At 38.3% G+C, this 19,522-nt stretch overlaps 1 protein-coding gene and 1 long non-coding RNA gene across 9 annotated transcripts in view; one reads left to right on the forward strand and one right to left on the reverse strand.

Annotated features, from left to right (window-relative positions):
* The window catches only part of LOC128838183 (uncharacterized), a 53,856-nt gene that overhangs the window by 4,221 nt on the left and 30,113 nt on the right, over positions 1-19,522 (forward strand). For 2 of the 3 annotated variants that reach the window (XR_008445116.1, XR_008445117.1), the window contains exon 2: positions 17,350-17,493. This is a non-coding gene — a long non-coding RNA (uncharacterized LOC128838183). Of the gene's footprint in view, positions 1-17,349; positions 17,664-19,522 lie in introns of those variants that run through there. The other variant, XR_008445115.1, reaches the window with a different exon arrangement.
* Positions 1,675-19,522, reverse strand: part of ANKRD17 (ankyrin repeat domain 17) — a 144,848-nt gene continuing 127,000 nt past the window's right edge. For all 6 annotated transcript variants that reach the window (XM_054030163.1, XM_054030162.1, XM_054030160.1 and 3 more), the window contains 9 exons: positions 18,731-19,178; positions 17,697-17,852; positions 17,286-17,435; positions 15,106-16,760; positions 11,575-11,772; positions 10,041-10,289; positions 6,681-6,856; positions 5,939-6,103; positions 1,675-4,247 (listed from right to left, as the gene is read on the reverse strand). In XM_054030163.1, the coding sequence (XP_053886138.1) occupies positions 4,188-4,247; positions 5,939-6,103; positions 6,681-6,856; positions 10,041-10,289; positions 11,575-11,772; positions 15,106-16,760; positions 17,286-17,435; positions 17,697-17,852; positions 18,731-19,178 (3,257 nt within the window). In that variant the 3' untranslated portion in view covers positions 1,675-4,187. The remainder of the gene's footprint in view (positions 4,248-5,938; positions 6,104-6,680; positions 6,857-10,040; positions 10,290-11,574; positions 11,773-15,105; positions 16,761-17,285; positions 17,436-17,696; positions 17,853-18,730; positions 19,179-19,522) is intronic.

Consider the following 19,522-nt stretch of genomic DNA (forward strand, 5'->3'; position numbering starts at 1 on the left):
AAGTCTGTTGTGGGTAACTACGGACCAAGAAATTGCTAAAAATGTTCCAGTTATTAAATTTTAATTTGTCCTGGAAGTTGACTCATGATGCTTGATCCATATGTCAAGGTTTAACTTCACTGCAAAAGTGAAATCTCTCTTTAGGAGTGTTTTAGTGGTGATTTAACTCTAACCTTACCTGATACGGAGCTGTGCCAAGGTTGATGCTAGATTTCTATTGCAGTATCTGCTGTAATTTTTTTTAATCCCAAAGAATTAGAGAACTTCTATAAACTGTTTTTACATAGTGAAATCTAAGTCACTCATGAGGGATGATCAGCTACATTACCCAATGGAAAATATTTAAGTATTTCAACCCAAATCATATAACTCTTTCTATGGTCTGGTCTGGAATAATCCATATAATGTATTTTCAAGGGAGAAATTTTACTTCCAATGATAGTCAAAAAACCAAGTTCTGATAGCTACTACTGATCCCCTCCCTGGCAATGTAGATCTGTAAGAACAGAAGATCATCGTCAGGAACTTAACACTGACGATAGCAAATTTAAAAATTGTTATGGCTAATGCATACGGACATCCACTAGCTTTATGCAAGTGGAGCCCAGAACTCCTGCATCACAGTGAATGTACAAGTGCTATGTTTTGTTCTTGTATTTTAACTACTTAGAAATAGTCCTGGTTCAAGAACAAGCTATTTTTGTTTGTAGGTCAAAACAAATTGCAGATAGTTTCAAGTATTCTGTGATGTGAGATGAAAAGAAAGCTCAGTCAGTGGTTTTTGATCCACAAAAATAAAAGTCTAAAATGAATCCAGTGGACTGATTTTGATTTCTCTTTCCTGCCCCCAAATGAAATTTGACTATTGTAAGGTTTTAGGTTTAGCATCTTGCTTTATACATTTATCTTTTAACTTAGTTTCCTTGGTCCTGGATTTATGGAGACAAAATGACTAAGGGCATGTCTCCACCGCGGTTAGGCACCCTGGCTGGCCTATGCCAGGCTCAGGCTTGTGGTGCTCAGGCTAAGGGGCTGTTTAATTGCGATGTAAATGTTTGGCTCTGGGACCCTGCAAGGAGGGAGGGTCCCAGAGCTCAGGCTACAGAGTGAGCCTGAACATCTACACCACAAATAAATAGCCCCTTAGCCCAATTCACCCGGCATAGGCCAGCTTCTGTTTTTTAATTGCAGGGTAGACATACCCTCAGGGTCATACTACTTCTCTTGTGAATTGGGTGTTTAAGGAGCTGGTAAGTATCAAAACCAGTGCAGAATACCATTTGTACACAGTAGGCAGAAATTTTGATATCCATCCTATCAGTTTTGAAATTTCTCTGTTCACACTATAAAATTATTATCCTCTACAATGAAGGGAGAAGATAGTTTAAACTAAGAGCTAACATTGCATTTTTATGAAATACCTATTCAATGCAAAGGCATCTGACAGGTTTCACAGTAACTAGATGACAGTACTTTATCATTGAGTGACAAACAGATTACACAAGGTACTGGGATATTTATCATCCTGGGGCTTAAGGAGTGAACTAACTCATGGCTCATATTTCTTGAGTTATGCCATTCCTTAATTAACAGAAAAATGAATAAAGTATTCTGCATATACACACTCCAATAATCTATGCATATGTATTTTAAAAAAAGATAGGGAAGACCTGCCAGGTCTCAAAAGAGTATGTTCCTTTTTTTATTGGTCAAATAAAAGGCATTACATTTGAAATATAAAAAATGTATCTGAAAAAATGTTCCTAGTACAGACTTCTAAAAACCCCAGTATTTTATTTAACAAGCCTGATCCCACAAACGAAACATGGGGCATTCCAGCCTATGTTCCCGTGTCTACAGTTTTGTTTTCAAGTCAACAAAATACAGACAGCTTTATAAGAAATCACATCCTAAGAAACTCAGTTTTTTTGACCCACAGAATACATTTTGTTGTAATAAATATTGAGCAGTATTTATTCCTCAGAAGGATTATTTCAGAAGAGTAAAAATAATCCGTTAGCACTGGAGAAGCATTAATCATAAAGTTATAGGAGAGTGGTAAACGTTATATAAAATACCTTAATAGCATTATTCCCCACTCATAGTAAAGTGCTGAAATTGAATTTAAATTGTTTTTTATTAACAGCTGTTCAGTTAAGTATCCATTCTGATCCAACCAATTCTTCATACATTAGATTTCAGAAGGAGGAATCACAGACAACTGGAAAAATGAGTTTACTTAGATTTAGAGCACCACCTTGGGGCATGTATACAGACACTGGTATTCATGAACTTCTGGACATCTCAAACGTAGCATCTCAGTATTTAAAAGGCTGTATAATAGCTTGGGAAAAATCATTTTTCCTCTGGCTTTAAGAGAGTAATCATAGTAAGTTATGAAACAGCATTTTAAAAATCCAGTTTTATAGCCAACAAACAGAATTAATCTAATTAATTTGGGATATTCATTCAATTAAGATTTATCTAAAGTTTGTCAGGACTCTAACTCACCATATAAAAGGGTGGATTTGATTGACATTGTACCTTAAAAAGATTTACCTTTTAACATTCTTCTGTTTCAAAAAGCAAATGATAGACCATGTTGGATTTGTTCCCACAATACTACAGTTGATTTGTAGATCTAGTTTATAAATTTAGTTACTGTATATCACACATACACAGTCATTTGTGTTATAAACTGGGATCTTGGGTTAAAATAGCTTTGTTTTAGGCTTGCCTTATAGTACTTCTGAACTTGCTCTACAGCAGGGGTTCTCAAACTGGGGGTTGGGACCCCTCGGGGGTCACGAGGTTATTACATGGGGGGTTGCAAGCTGTCAACCTCCACCCCAAACCCCGCTTTGCCTCCAGCATTTATAATGGTGTTAAATATATAAAAAGTGTTTTTTAATTTATAGGTGGGGTCGCACTTGGAGGTTTCCTTTCTGAAAGGGGTCACCAGCACAAAAGTTTGAGAACCACTGCTCTACAGTTTGTTGATGTTCCTTTGCAGAGCATACTGGTGTTTTCACGCCAGGAAACTTTAAAAGCAAAACATGATAAAAGCTAGTAAAGATGATCATTTACACAGAAATTTCATTTTGGAATGTTCAAAATTAACTTTGATCAGGCAGACGCACAATTCAGAATAAAACATCGCCTGCTCTAATTAAGCCACTAATTCTTGAAAAATAAGCCTTGGTTTGGAGGCAGTTTCATTAATGAATCTCTACTACTAAGTGCCAGTGGGTGTGCTTACTTTTACTCCAACAGCCAAAAACAGTCACACATTTTTCTTCTCTGGTGACTGGAAGGAACTAGATAGATGCACTTAGAATGGTCAGAGAACTAAACATACCTCACTGCATCCACCCATCTGCAAGAGTCATTTGTAACAGACTGCTGCAGGATGGCACGTTCACTAGTATTCACTGGGGAACTCTACTGGTGTTAGCATGGAGACAGTTCTGGAAGTGCCAGAAGGCATAATCTCAAGAGCTTTTTTTTTTTTTATTGAAAACCCTGCATAGAAGAAAATGGAAACTTACTTTTAATAAGTATCTGGTTACAAGAGAAAAATAAACAGATGTATGACTTTTCAAAAATCCAACGTATATAATTGGGAAAACCCACTGATAATTCCCACTTTTATACTGTACTTAAATTACACAAGTAGAAAAGTTATGCTTATTAATAGTTTAATGTATGAAGGAAACATCCAGATTTCTGAATATGAAGGTACATATCTCACATTAATTTAAGTCTACATAAAGTAGAGCCTCTATACTGACATATTGAATTTACTTTCTGCTTAGCCATTTCTGTTATGTAAACAATTGTACATTTATTTGCCATTCTAAAACTTCAGGATCAAGTTTACATAATTTTGCTAAATTTCTGTGTTTGCTCAGAAGCAGTTTACAGTACTAAAACCAACCAGCCAAAGAACAGTTTCAACAGAAAGTTATGTTAAAAAAAGAGTAAAGGCTAACTAAGTTGAAACATATGATGGTGGGGAATGGGTGGTCACAATGTTCACAGAAAAAGGTCAGTTAGTAAGTTCTTCTGCAAAAAGCCTACACACTTCAGTCAAGCACATCAGTAGAATGATTTGGGAGCATATTAAACAGCCATTTGTGATTTCCTCTGAATAAAAAGCAATCTCCAGGCTAACAAGTTGATCCCACTCAGCCAAGTTGGTTCATATGCACACTGTTCATGTGAGGTGTCCAAGTTCCAGTCCACACCTGAAAAAGAAGAGGGTGTGTTACTAATGATGTATTACAAGGATGCTTTAGAACATTTAAGAATTTTAGGCTTAGCTAAGATGTTTACAATATAATTTATAGTGCCTGCCTTCACTTTTCACTTCTGTAATGGTTGCATCTATTAATAAAATACACCACGTTATTTTCTTAAATGTGTTTTCCTCTTGTAATACCTAAGAGCTGAGGTGTGCAGAGATTATTTTCATCACTTTCATCTTCCTGCCTGTGCTTCTCCCCTTGGTCACATATCCTACCTACACATTCCCTTCAGTACTAGGTAGAACATTTCCCCCCCAGCAATTTTTCAATAAAAAAAATAAACTATCATGCCACAGAATGACAATGTGTCATTCCACCCTGACATACTATACGGTAACATTTATATTAGCTGTATATCAGGAAATCCAGCCTCCTAGGATCAAGGGGAATAATAATTAAGGCCCCAAACCTGCCACTGAATCTGCTAATGCTGTGCCTGCTGAAGTCAGTTCGGTTTCTGCATGCATGCAGGGGATCATGCAAGCAGAATCAGTTACAAGGTCAAGGTGTAAAGCATCATGATTTGGAGAATTATAAACGGTTTCACTTCAGCTTTTGAAAAGTTCAGTTAACTAAAAAAATTATTATTATGAATTGTTTTTTCAATATCTAGTACCACGTTCACTGCTGGAGAAACCTTACAAATACTACATGTAACAAAGTAAAATCTATTTGGGTATAACTGAGAAATACTTGAACAGAGTTTAATATATAAGCAAGCGCGTTTTATACAGTTAGGTATATAGTTGGATTTGGCTGGAAGAGGAGAAAGCATACAGGGAACCCTCTTCCCTCAACTGCACTCATACAATGAACTTCCAAAATTCAGCAGAACGAGGCAACTTGTGTAGCCAGCAGTGCTAGAGATCTCAAAAGAGGTAACACTGGGACAGAGATTGATGGTGGGGCAGTGGTTAAACTGATGTGGGAAGGGCTAACTCTCCCTGGGCACTCCTAGCACTAGGGAAGGCAATATGGCTCAAAAGCATAATGCTCCAGATCTAATGCTGTGACAGTTTCACCTCCCACTAAGAAAATCATAAATTATATGCAGCCGTGAATAAACGACACTTCCCAGAAAGGTGATTTATCAGTTCCATCACATCTATATCACTTCTAGTACTTCTGTAGTAGCCCACCAACATTATTTAACACATTTAACAAAAGAGGTTATAGTAACTGTTTCAAGTGTTACATTAAGGGCTTGTCTACAGGAGGAAATTAATTCTAATAGCTATTCTCCAATAGCTGCCCATGTGGATACACTTATTCTGGAATAGCTAGTCCGCTTAAATTCACACCCTACCTTATTCTGGAATAGCTATTCTGCTTAAATTCACACCCTACCTTATTCTGGAACAACTTCCCCATGTTGACAAGCCATCAATGACTCTTTGCTTATTTTTAAAAAGAAAGTGGACTTTATTTTACACTTGGTACATATAAGTGCATTAGGTGCTTCAGTTGTAATTAGTACGGGTAAATCAGATTTAAATTAGAAAAATCAGAAAGACTAGAAATACACAAGTTTTTATGTTTTGCATTATACTCCTGGAGAATTTGTTTTTGTATCTGATTATGTTGAAGATAAGTCAGGAATAATAATAATAATAAAAAAATCACAATATTACCGTTTGAGGGCCATTGTTTTCTGTGGAATTTGAAACCATCTTTATCAATGAGTTCCAAGATGGGTCAGCAGCATGAGGTCCATTAAATATAGGACCTCCAGTACCATCTGCGATGGGTGCTACAGGAGGAATCATTGCATTCCCATACACAGAGAAAGGCATACCCTTCAGGGGGAAAAAAGTTAAGAATCAACATGTATATATAAAGACACACACATGTCAAGTAGCAATAGAAATGATCACTTTACATTTTAGAAATTCCCTACATTTGTATTATTTAAAAGAGTAAGGTTTTAAACATTTTTCCTATCTGCTGTACATTTACTTTTTAGTATCAGATTAGTAATATCTTCCAACTGTTCTGGAGAAAAATAAAGAGCAATAATACTCTAACATACACAGCTCAGACTGTTTTGACTGGACAGTACTATAAAACGGGTTCTCAAACTGGGGGTCGGGACCCCTCAGGGGGTTGCAAGGTTATTACATGGGGGGTTGCGAGCTGTCAGCCTCCACCCCAAACCCTGCGTCACCTCCAGCATTTATAAAGGTGTTAAATATATAAAAAAGTGTTTTTAATTTATAAGGGGGGGTCGCACTCAGAGGCTTGCTATGTGAATGGGGTCACCAGTACAAAAGTTTGAGAACCACTGCTATAAAATGTCTACTTGTCTTAAGAAACAACATAGAAATACTGAAATTCCTACACTAAGGTGGATGCCAGAAACATTAGGATTGTTACCCCGACTTTAGGAAAATCCATATATCCTGCAGGAACATGCTGATGGAATGTACCGGAAGGGGTTACAATTCCGGTACTGTCTCGCTCCATCGCTTGATGTGAAAACACTCCTGGATCAGACATTGGCCTGTGGATCATATGACTTCCCATTCCACTGTGACACCAATCTACTTTATCTAGCAAAGAAACAAGTACAATCAATTATTATATTGATATTAATAAATTTGTATGGGCAGCTAAGACTAAAGTCCTCTGCATTAAAGCATTTCCGCAACAAGAATAGTCCCTTGCCCTACAGAAACCTTGGTTGTCCACTCAGACTATACTTCTGAGGCACATATATACCAAGAATGAAATCTGTGTGGACAATCACTCAAAGAAATCCCACTTAACGGAGGATGTTGAAAAATTACTTCTAGTAAAGAAATAACTTCCACAATATTTTCTCCTTCAAGTTATGGATACTGAAACCTGCTCCTTATAGCTCTTGTACTGTGGTAATTGAGGACTGCATGGTCTTTTATAACCTCAGTTTGACTGTTCGATAGTACAAATGGGCGCTTGTCAAAAGAGACGGCTTTATCAAAAGGTTCCTGAAGCTCACAGGCAAACAAGATGATGCATCCACAAGTGGTAACATGAAGAGGCAGGCCACTTGGAAGTTGGTGGTTACCTAGGGACCAACGATCATGAACGGATTACATTCAATATGGGAAAACAGAGTACACTCTCAACAGGTAACAGAGACAGACGATATTTCAAAAAGACTAATTTCCTAAAGCTAAGAAAAATTATGAGCAAAATTGATTGGGAAGAAAAACTTAGAAAAATGTTAAGAATTGGCAGGTCTTACAGAATAGTTTATCAGACTGCTGAAAATCATGATTACACAATCAAGAAAGAGGATTTTACCTAAAAGCCCATCCTTGTTCAGTGGCAAGGTGAAAGCATCAATCAGAAATTAAAAAGTAATCCATTTACAAATGGAAAAGAGGGGAAATAGTTGATAAATAAGGGATATTAAAGACATCAAGGAAAAATCTCTGGCTGGCAGGGCTGAGGACAACAATGAATTTTTAAAGTGTTTTAGAAACAAAAGAAATCTTAAATGGTATAGGATCTAATGAGAGATGAAGATTGGAAAATTGTTAATGATACAGAAAAGGCACAAGTGTTCAATAAATATTTCTGTTACAAAGCAGAATTGTACTCATATCACATAAAAATGTGTGGCTACTGGCCAGAGAATTAATAACTAAGGATGGTAGACAACATCTACTAGGGATAAACTTCTTTAAACCAGCAGGAGCAGATAATGAAATCAAGACTCTGAAAAGAGTTGGCTGAGAAGATCCCAGGCCTGCCGATGTTAATTTTTAATAACTCTTGGACTACACGGGAAATTTCAGAAGACTGGAAAAGAGTGCTAACAATGTGCCAACATTCAAAAAAGGGAAAGTGGAATGACTAGATAACTATAAGCTGGCTAATCAGTCCTGGACAAAATAATGGAAAAGATGAAATGGGAGTGATTTGATAAAGAATTAAAGGGCAGGAATACAATTCATGCTATAAATACCACAATTTTATGGAAAATGGTCTTATGAAACTTGATTACATTCTTTAAGGAGACAAGAAGTTTGATTAAGGTCACTGTGTAGATATAAATACTTTGACTTAGTACTGCATGACATTCTGATTATAAAATTAGTACTATACAATATCAATAGAGCACACGTTAAATAGATTAAGATCTAGATAAATGACTGACCAAAAAGTTTTTAAACAGGAATCACCACTGAATAAGGGTAATTTTAGTGCAGGTCCACAGGTATTCGCACTAGGCCCAATACTATTCAACTTTTTCACTAATGATGTAGAAGCAAATATAAAATGATTGCTAATAAAATTTGTGGATGACAAAGATAGGCAGAGTTGTAAGTAATGAGGAAGACGGGGCAGTCATATAGAGCGATCTGGATCGCTTGATAAGCTGGGCCCATTCAAACAAAATGCATTTTAAAACAGCTAAATGTAAAAGTATACATCTAGAAACAAGGAATGAAGGCTCTACCCTACTTACAGGATGGAGGACTGTATCCTGGAAAGTAGTGACTAAAAATGATACAAGGTTCACAATGGACAAGCTACTCAACAGGAGATTCCAGTCCAACACTGGCACAAAGAGCTAATGAGATCCTCAGAGGTATAGACGGGAGCAGTGTGTAGGAATAGGGAGGTGATTTTACCTCTGTATATAGCATTCCAGTGTCGGTCTCAGCAGTGCCACATACAGTTCTGGTGGCCACATTTTAAGAAAGATGTGGAAACATTGGGAAGGGTACAGAAAAGAGCCACAGAAATTATTTGGGAGCTGGAGAAAATGCTCTTTTAGCGAGAGGCTTAAGGAGCTCAACCTGTTTAGCACATCAAAAAGAAGACAGAGGTTTCTTGATTGCAGAGTATACATGCCTTCACAGGGAGAAAATATCAGGTACTAAAGGGCTCTTTCTTTAATCCAACAGCAAAAGGTATAACAAGAACCAGCAGCTGGTAGCTGATACCAAATTAAAACAAGAAGTTAGGCACAATTTTTTAACAGTGAGGTTGATTAACCACTGGAACTAACCACCAAGAGAAGATATGCTTTAGCCAAACAAGTTATTTGGTTCAACATAGGGGTAACTGGGTTCGATGTAATGGCGTGTGATATCCAGGTCAAACTAGATGATCTGATGGTCCTGTCTGGCCTTAAACTCTCTGAATCCGAACAGAAAGTTTCACAGTTCCTAATATACAGAACAGCAAACTCCATAAAAGAAGCAAAACTGAAAAAAGGTTATGACGGTCTCCAGAGGAGTAATCTTCATCCTCAAGAGACAACTATCCCATGCATTTCCTCACTCAACGTCCTGTATTGCAACAATCTTCCTCAACAAGAGAGAGTTTTGGATGAGAGTCCATTCAAAGCCCATTAATACTGCTCTTCTAGGTTGGTTGCAGGAGTAATCGTAAAAATTACAGCTAGATTATCTAGTTCATCCCAGGCAGGGTGGAACCTACCTGCTTTGTTATTTATGGTTTTGTGCAATTATAACAGCAACAACAAATGTCACAAGCAGCAAAGCTTCAGAACCAAAGGTTCTCCACTACCGTTTAGGACACAACTTCAAATTGGACAGAGCAGACAGAAGACCCAGTTCTGAGAATTGGAAATGAATTTATAAATGAGCAAATGTAAATTCTGCGGAATTCAATTTATACAATGCCTCTCAGTTCTAAAGCATGGTTATTAAGAAAAGCAATATGACTATAGAAAATTGCATGCATAAGGATGCTTGTTAGACAATATTTCCATACCTTGATTGCCACCTATCCCTTCAAAGGACCAGATGCCACTATGCCCCACTGGAGTGGCTAAATTGCTCCCAATAACGGATGGAGTAGAAGTTCCAGTTTGTCTAATACGTGCAGAACGTTCAGTCCCAATTGGAACAGGAACCTTTCTGTCCTGAGACGCATTGCTGGGCTTTTCTGACCCCAAGGACACTGCTGAAGGGGTAGGAGATGGTGCTCTAACTCCAGATGACACTGATTGAGCAGGAGATTCTACAGAAAATAATTGAAAAATTACAGAAGTGTGTATGTATATTTAGTATCTTTGCTACACCTAGTTTGAGATGATAAAATGAATTTCCACTCACACAGTCAAGTATCAGAGGGGTAGCCACGTAAAAAGTGACAAAGTCTGGATCTGTAAAAAGCAACAGAGTCCTGTGGCACCTTATAGACTAACAGACTGTTCGTTTATAAGGTGCCACAGGACTCTTTGTCGCTTTCCACTCATATAGTTCTGTTCACATATACCAACATTAACCTGTTAAAAACCCCCAAGCTTCTGGAAGTAGATGATTCAGAAGACTCGGCAGGCACATTATGATAATCTGAAGTGTTTTACCTCCAGATCACTGGTTCAAAATACAGCTCAAGCCTTTATCACTTGTTGACTGTTTGGTGGCTTATGTGAAACAATTATTGTAAGTAGTTTACTACTCTAGAGTCTATACAATTGTTCATAAAGATACTATTAAAAAGATTATTTTAGGCATTATCAATAAAGATTGGCAATTAGAAAGGGTTAGATTCTGAAGCAGATCTTAAATAAATTAATGGGTTCTTTTCACAACATCTGCATCTCATTTAGCCTGCAAAAGTCCTAATAAGAGGACTTCAGATTTTAATACTGTATTGCCAATGTTTAACCTTTAACTTTCTTCCTTAAATATAATGGAATGAGATATCTTTAAATTTAAAATTAGTTTTCTATCATAACACATCATGGCTGTGTTACAGCAAAAACTGTAAAAGTCACAATTATAGATGAAGATATCAAAATTTACAGAACACAGTCACTCTCCAAATCTATTTAGTGGTTATTTTAAAGGGTTCTAAAAACAATCAATTCATTATAAAAGAAACACTATTTGTTGGTAGGGTTTATGAATACACTATCACATCAGTGACACTTGGTTCACTTTTGGAAGAGTATCTTCACAACCAAAAGGGCTAGAACTTGAAAAAAATCCTTGAAAAAAATCCCAACATCTAAAAGGAACCTCAGAGAGGATTATTGAGCAGCCCTAATGCATCTGTTGAGATCAAACCTTTCATTTAACAGATTTCTTCCAGGACAATTCATTCTGTAAAATATAGTTTCAAAATCCATCTTCAAACAGATATGGACTTTAACAACAATGAAACAAAAAATCCTAGGAAAAAGCTTAGCCAAAAATATCAAGTTTATTCATTAGGTAGCTACATAGACTAGGTAGAATTTGACAGAATGTTGCCTTTACAATAATTTCTCACTAGTTTCCTACTGAGAAGAACTTACCATTTGATGCTGATGAACATGGAGGCAATAAACTAAGTGGGGAAAAATGTTGTCTGTTAAAATTAGCAGCTGAAGGTGCTCCGCCCAGGGGTGGCCCAGGTGCATATATCTGACCGCCCGAAAGGTTTGAGGCAAAGTTACCCAAATGTGCAGAAGAAGGTGTTACAGAAGCATACGGTGAATCCATACTGACAATACCTATGAAAGAAATTGGCAGAGGGTAAGTCCTCACTGAAAGATGGTTCTAATTAACATCTGTGTAAGTAGGACTCAGACTTTAAGGTCAGAAGGGACCATTATGATTATCTAGTCTGACCTCCCGCATGATGCAGGCCACAAAAGCTGACCCACCCACTTTCCCTTAACTCAGCTGTTGAAGTCCCCAGATCGTGATTTAAAGACTTCAAATCGCAGAGAATCCTCCAGCTAGCGACCCCTGCCCCATGCTGCGGAGGAAGGCAAAAAACCACAGGGCCTCTGCCAATCTACCCTGGAGGAAAATTCCTTCCCGACCCCAAATATGGCGATCAGCTGAACCCCGAGCATGCAGGCAAGATTCTCCAGCCAGACCCTCATTGACCATTGATACTATTTACCAGCGATGGCACGTTATTGACTAAAATCACGTTGTCCCATCAAACCATTCCCTCCATAAACTTATCTAGCTTAATCTTAAAGCCAGAGAGGTCCTTCGGAGATGAGGACAGTGGGGAAACATTTGCATCAAATTAATTTCTTCATCCATCACAATTATTTGACATTTTGGTTAAGTAGCCAAGTCTTTTTAGCTGTTCTCTCCATTCACACAACTACAAATAGGGGAGCAAGAGAAGTGAGTACTAAAAAACATTGGAAATGGTGTGGATGTGTGTGAAAGGTTTAAAACAACTAAAATAAATGAGTGAATGAGAAAACAAGTATGCATCAGTACTGAAGCTGGATACAAATAAGTAGTAAGAAAGTAAAAGCTCACCCTCCTTTCAAAAAAAATAAAAAAACTTTTCAAAGGGGAAAACTGAAAGTAAAATAATGCAGGAAAATTTTCAGGGGAAGAAAAATGATTGAAAAATAGCAGTTGAAGAGAAAATGTGAAAGTAAAGACCTGAAGGGAGTTAGCCAGTAATTTGGTGGTGGGAGGGGGAGTGGGGAGGGAAGGGGAGAGAAAAAGAGAGAGACTGTCAGTTTGGAAATCTTTCATACTTTTTGTTGTGACAGACTTAATACAAATCATTTTATATTTAAAGACGTAAGTAACATTTAAAAATTATGCTTGATTTTTATGTGGAGGTCTTGAGTTTAAATGAATGCAATAACTAGACTGTAAATAATCCTATAACTAGCTACCAGCGTAACAATCTAGCATTTTCCAGATCCATAAATCTTTCTAATTTATATCATTTGGGACTAGAAAATCATTTTCTAGTAAGTAATGCAGACCATCTGGCACAGGGAAGGTAAAGTTGTGATCGTGTTTAAAATTCACAAAGTATTTCTCCACTCCCCTTTTCTTTCTTTATTAAGGAAATATTTAATATATGTTCTGCGATCAACATGAAGCCATGTCATCAAATTAATTTATTATAGCTCTGAAATAATATAGCTCGTGGACTGGCTGTCAGCAGACCTCAGACTCCAATCTGCAGCATGGCCTGGCAAAGCATCTTGCATTCTGGAAGAAGGCTATAAAAGTCACCGACCCCAAACAGAGAAGTGGCAAGAAAGGAGTAGTAGTTTTTTGTTGTGTTCTCCAGGACGCCTATCCCCTTGAGCTTCAACTATTGCAACACTGTCCAAGAGACCTGGCTCAGAGCCTCCTTCCCCCACTTCCATGTGTGCCAGCAAGAGGGGAGCTTGTATCACCTTGATTCCCCAGGTGCCAGCAGCTAAACTATTCTCCACAGAGTATGGATAGACCACTTTACACCTCTCCCTAGTCCCTAGCTGCAAGTTAGACTCTTAACTCTGGCTCCCTGAACTCTGCTACTTGACTTCATGGAACAAGGAGGGACCACATTCCTTATAATCCAATTAACTCCCTGTTAGGAAAGCTGGCAAATAAGCAGCAACTCCAGCCAGACCCAATAGGGAGACAAAGTGCCAGATGCCTAGCAGCAACAAAATGGCAAATTCTGTGACAAAAATACTGAATTACATGAGATCTTGGAAATATGCCAAAGTCCCTGGCATCACTGTCCTGACTGAAATGAACTGGGCAGTCCAAACCGCTTAAGTGCTATTGTCTTAGACCCTCTGCTAACACAAGAAGATATCAATGCATCACTTTTCTTTAGAGGCACATTTTCAAAGTTATCTTCACAGCTAAGAGAGCTAGATTTTTTTTAAAACACACAAAAGCTGACATTCTGAGCACAAGTATTCAGCAAAAAGGTAACTTCAATACATGGAACCCTATTGATATAAATGCAACTCAGCTCTGTCTCACTAAAATACCCCTTGCTATTCAACAGGAACTGATAACAAGGCCTACATCTTGCCAGATATTTGAAGACCGAACTCTCTAAAATTATTTCAAAATCAACTGAAGTTAACTAGTGCACATGAATAGGTTACAATGTAAAAAATAAACAGCATCTCTCAATTCTTTGATATTAATAAACAGATCAAAATTTACAACTGTTCACTTCTTTAGGAAGTCATTGCTATACTTTTCTCTTGAAGGCAAAACACTACATACAAAATCCACATCATGAGTCCCTCCACACTGGACAGAGTCGAAGTACAAAAAAGCTCTATGTATCCATAGCAAGTTGCTGCTCGGAATTCTGTGACAAAACCCTGCATGAGTGCAGCAGACTGGAAATTCTCCTGCAGAATCACATGCATTCAAAAAATGGAGATTTTTGTTGAATTAATATGAAAATGAATAATAAAAATTAGTGAAGTATCCCTTGTTTTATATATTCTGATTTTAAATTAATTTTAAACTCTGTCCTAAAGTTTCAATATGCTATAGATTTATATATTGGCTATGCAGGACTACACTACAGAAGTTGGCAAGGGATAAAGAGTCAGATAGGCATTTTGTCAGATAGGCAGTGACAACTGAGCCTTTTGATACCTCAGAAGTTGTGGTAGATGGAGGATTCTGTTAACGGTTTCAGTGCTGATAATTTTAACATGCTAACATTTCAACTGTCAACTCTGGGTTTTACATGCAGTACTTCAAATGAGATGAATAGGGCAGTTCCTATCTCTCAGAGATGGTGTGTCAGGCTGCATGCACACTCACGAAGACAGGAGTCCATTAGTTTACATTCAGAAGGTATCCTTGTAAGGGCTAGAAACATAATTCGGGTTAAAAATGAAATCTTATACTTGAATCTGTCCCTTGTAGTGGAACTGTGCTTTCAAGAGCAGATGAATTACGGAATACACAATTCATTTAGTATAAAGAACCCTAAAAGAATAGGCAGAAAATATTAAGTGTTCCAAAGTGCAGGCATTCAGCTGAGGGACATATTGCTGAGGGCACCCCCCCACCCCACCCCCCCCACACACACGTGCGCTTACCTGAGGGACTTGGAGCTGGCCTTTGTAACGGTGGCCTAAAACCTGGGGCTTTGGAAGTATCAGACTGATGCAAGGGTTCTGAGTTTGGCAAAAACGAAGACTTTCCTGATAGAATGGACTCTGGTGTTGTCTGAGATGAAACTACAGATCCACCCCAGAAGGCATGAGCAGAAGTGGAACTGTTCTCAAACAATGTGCTAAAGGGCCCAAAAGGCAAAGTAGCACTGAAGTTAGTACCCATAGATTTGTTTGCTGGATGGGCTGAATTTTGAGAAACAGTTTGTGTACTTAAGGTAGAAGGAAGCTGCACTGAAGAAGGAACACTGTGGGGCCTTTTAATGTGATTTACATTATGGACTGCAACAGAACAATTCTGCACGGGAGCTGGAGTCTTGTGAGCAGTATTTGTTCCATGGGCAGGTGGTTTGAGAGCAGGGGTTTCCATTTTAGCTGGAGGTTGAGTAGATCCCATTGATGTCTGAGGCAAGGGATAGGTCATGGGGGCATTTGTCGAACCTACCACTGGGGCAGATGAACTTGTTGCTGCTGCTAAATTTGGAGGCACAACCATTCTAGGATCTGGTAGAGGAACCTGAGGTTGCTGGGGAGGAGGTCTTGCTTCTTGAGAAAGAGATCCTGGAGATTGCTGGTGAGCAGGATGCACTGAGGAACTCCCAACAGAACTAGCACTCAGCTGCCCACTGCTGGCTGAATTACTTGTTTCCACTACTGGTGGACTAGCTGCTTCCTGGTCAGAGGAAGATGCCCCTTTATTCGGAGAGGTTGTTACACAGTCTGAAGGACTGTTTCTAGAAACCGCTACTGGCTGAGCTGGTGGTGAAGGGGATGATGGGGATGAGACAGGGTAGTGTTCTTTGGCAGTAGGGATGGGATATGTGGCATTTGTAGGTGCTGTACTGTTGTTACTAGCTGTGGTTGTGATTGTAGTTGTGGTGGCATTAGATGTTTTCACAACTGTAACAAAAAGCTGCCTTCTGACTGAAGGTGAACTGGGATTGCCATTTGTAGATGAAACAGGCACAGCAGAGGCTGTTGAACTTGTTGTAGCTGTCGGACTAGTAGTCAGAGAACTTGTTGAATTCACCTGAGAACCACTGCTGTTCTGACTGTTATGGCGAGGCACCATGTGAGGTTTAGGTGAGTTAGTAGCTCTTGCAGGGCTCAAAGGCCTAACAGGAAAAGGACCCCAGGTAGACTGAGCTGGTGGAAAAGTACCTCCAAAGTGGGTCATGGGCAACCGAGGTGGACGGATTTGTTGGAAAGTCTGAGCAGCAAGTAAAGCATGTGCAAACTGTGGAGGAGGATATGCTAATGGAAGAGAAACTGGAAAACCAGGCCGCACGTTATTCACTGGGTTCTTGACAGTTTTATGTGTGGATGCTGAAGAAATTGCAGGCACAGTGAGTGCTGTGGCTGTTTGAGATGCTGATTGAACAGCTACAGTGGTCACTTTGATTCCCATTAGTGAATTGTTAACGGCTGTAGTGGCAGCAGGTGTTGACGACCCTATTTTGGAATTTGCTGCAGAACTTTTCAAACGATTCTTTGGAATAAGTTCATCAATTTCCTTATCTGGATCCTTAATAAGAGCATTGATCAACTGTGTTGCTTGTCTTGTTGATTCTGTGCCACCCCTGTAATAAAGAGTAAAAGGGAGGGAGGAAAAGTATAGTTATTCTGATTTAATTTTTACCCTGAACTTTTACACTATGTAGCCCAAATGTATGCTTTGAGGTTGTCAACCACTCTATAATAGATGAATTCACAGTAAGATATTTTATGTTAAAGGAAACTAGATGTTTAGCTTCATGTGTAAAGAATTTAAAAGGCTGAAATACCAGTGTCCTAAGCAACAAAGGCATTGCATAGTCCACAAAAAATAGTTTCTCTCTGCTTACTTTCTGCCCACAACTACAGAACAGAACCAATTTTCCCTATTCTGCATGAAAACATTCTTTTGGTTCAAAAGCACAAACGGAATAGTAGCATCAATTATGCTTCTCAAATTATATATCTTTAAAATTGTTGCTCACTTAGAAATCCTGCAAGAAAAGTGGTCTATTAAACCAAAGACTACTCTTTAAAATTCATTCTTCCCATTTACTGTATAGAAATTATTCTTTCAAAAAGTACTAAACAATGCCAAACAAACTTTTTACCTGATTGTTATTATTCTGTCCCCTGTCTTGTCTTTCTGTTTGTCGATGTCTATATGTGCTCCAGTGAACTCCCGGATAGCATTGATGTTACATCCTCCTCTTCCAATGACTCTGGAAATTACTGTTGATGGGACAGAAACCTTCTTTGATCTATACAGAAGAAAAAAGTATTAAGTCAACTGGAGAAGTTTTGATGATCTGAAATAAGGTGAGGATTAGCAGGAAGATATGAAGTTTGAGACAGATCCTGAGTTGGTGTTTAAGAGGAGAAATTTATCACTTCTATTCTCAAACTAATACATTCATTTTAACTGCAAGATGGGGAACAATGAAATAAAAATGTTCTGTCAAAAAAGATACATAAAATGCGTAAAACTACTGGCATGTTTGACTTTGTATATGCACACCTACCTTCTTACAACCTCCTTCCATCCTTCTTCCCTCTTCTGACCACGTTTCGGGCTAGCTATGGTTAATTTTCCATTTGGAGAAGAAAGGGGAGAAGGTCCAGATTTTGTGCAAGTGGACAAGGAGTTGCTGGTTACTTCACTGATAACCTCAGACAACCTTTAAAAAAATAATTTGTTGCATTTAGAGAAATTATTTCTTCAAACTCAGTGCAAGACACATACCATGTGGCCATTTTTCTTTAGCCTTTGGGCACTAAGCTTGTTAGGAGCGCCAACCTTAGAAAATCATAACTTGAGTTAGCACATTTCTGCCTAGACACTAAGTACACTAAGCACAAGTGATCATTCATTAAATATAGTTAATATACATATGCAGTAAAATATCTTAACGGTATTTTAGCAGCTAACTACTAGCGAATTTGGTTCTGCTGAAAACTAGAAACAGGTTCACTGCATCTGAGGAAGATGGAGAGCAATAAACTACTTAGATTAACTAACCAGTATGAATTTGTGTATACGGCATTTTGGAATACATCTAGAAACCATTTGAACTTTTAAAACCACCAATGTAATATCCACTGGATTAGGTGCCACTTGAACTCAGCAGCACTGTACCTGAAACCTAGGCTAAAATACTCCCCTTTCACCTGCTGGCATTGCTAAAAGACTAGCCGCTAGTCATGACACCCGTTGCCAAAAAACACCGACTATACTAACTCTGAACTAACTGAAATGCTTCTGTCTGGGAAACCACATATAGCAAGACAACCCACTAGTTAAAGATTTGTGGGTAGGCTTCATGCCTCAGCCCACTGTTTTAATATAATTCATGATCCAAAAATGTTTGGTCTCCTCATACAATATTTATATTCATATAAATAGAAAAGCAAAGACATTTGTGCTCTTATCTATTTTTATTCTTGTAATTTACAAGACTAACAAGGCTATTAAAAATAGGTCTTGAAAATCATTTTCAAACAGGAAGTTCTAATTATTTTAAAACTGGAGTAATTACATATGGCCACAATAACTTACTTTATTGATGATTTGCCAGAAATTGCTTTCCTCTCCTCCTTTGGAAAAGTGACAAGTACTGATGGCTGTTTCTTGTTGCTCAGAGTGTTCATGGCTGCTGTGGAAGAATGACTGTCACTTTTGTGGCTGCTGTTGCTATTGCTGCTTTCGTCACTACAGCTGGAAATCCTCATGTTGTCACTGTCGCCACTTTCACTGGTACTGCTACTCTTCGACTCGCCATTGGCTTTTTCTGGTTGACCATAGGCAATTGGGAGTTGATCATCAAACAGAATCTGAACATTATCGGGGTTAATTTTGTTTTTCCTGCTTTTCCTCTTGGAGCTGGTTGTGGTGATGGTATTGTTCCTCTTCCCATGGGAACCTGCTAAAGTGGTCCAAGTTGCAGATATACCTATGGTGGTTGTAGTGGTGGCACTAGGAGGCTCCATTAGGACCTCAGGCTCATCTGATTAAAAATCAAAAAAATTACTACAGCATGAGGAAATTTGCAATTCCGGGATATTTTTGTTTTTCAAGGCACACCTAGCAAATCAGGCAATTTACTACTAAAGTTTAGTAACAATCTTGAATGACTCCATGGGATAATCATAAGCCAATCACTGCTAAGACAGTTACGTAAAAATAATGCAGAAATTGTTATAGTGCCATTATATAAACTAATGGGACGCCTTCATATTGCATTCAGTTCTGGTAACTGCATCTCCTAAAGGATACAGGGAGTTCCAAGAGTGCCAACAAAAATGATTAAGGGTATGGAAAAACTCTCACATAAAGAGAAACTGAAAAGAC

The sequence above is a fragment of the Malaclemys terrapin genome, chromosome 5 (assembly GCF_027887155.1).
Source record: "Malaclemys terrapin pileata isolate rMalTer1 chromosome 5, rMalTer1.hap1, whole genome shotgun sequence".
Classification (NCBI taxonomy): domain Eukaryota; kingdom Metazoa; phylum Chordata; order Testudines; family Emydidae; genus Malaclemys; species Malaclemys terrapin.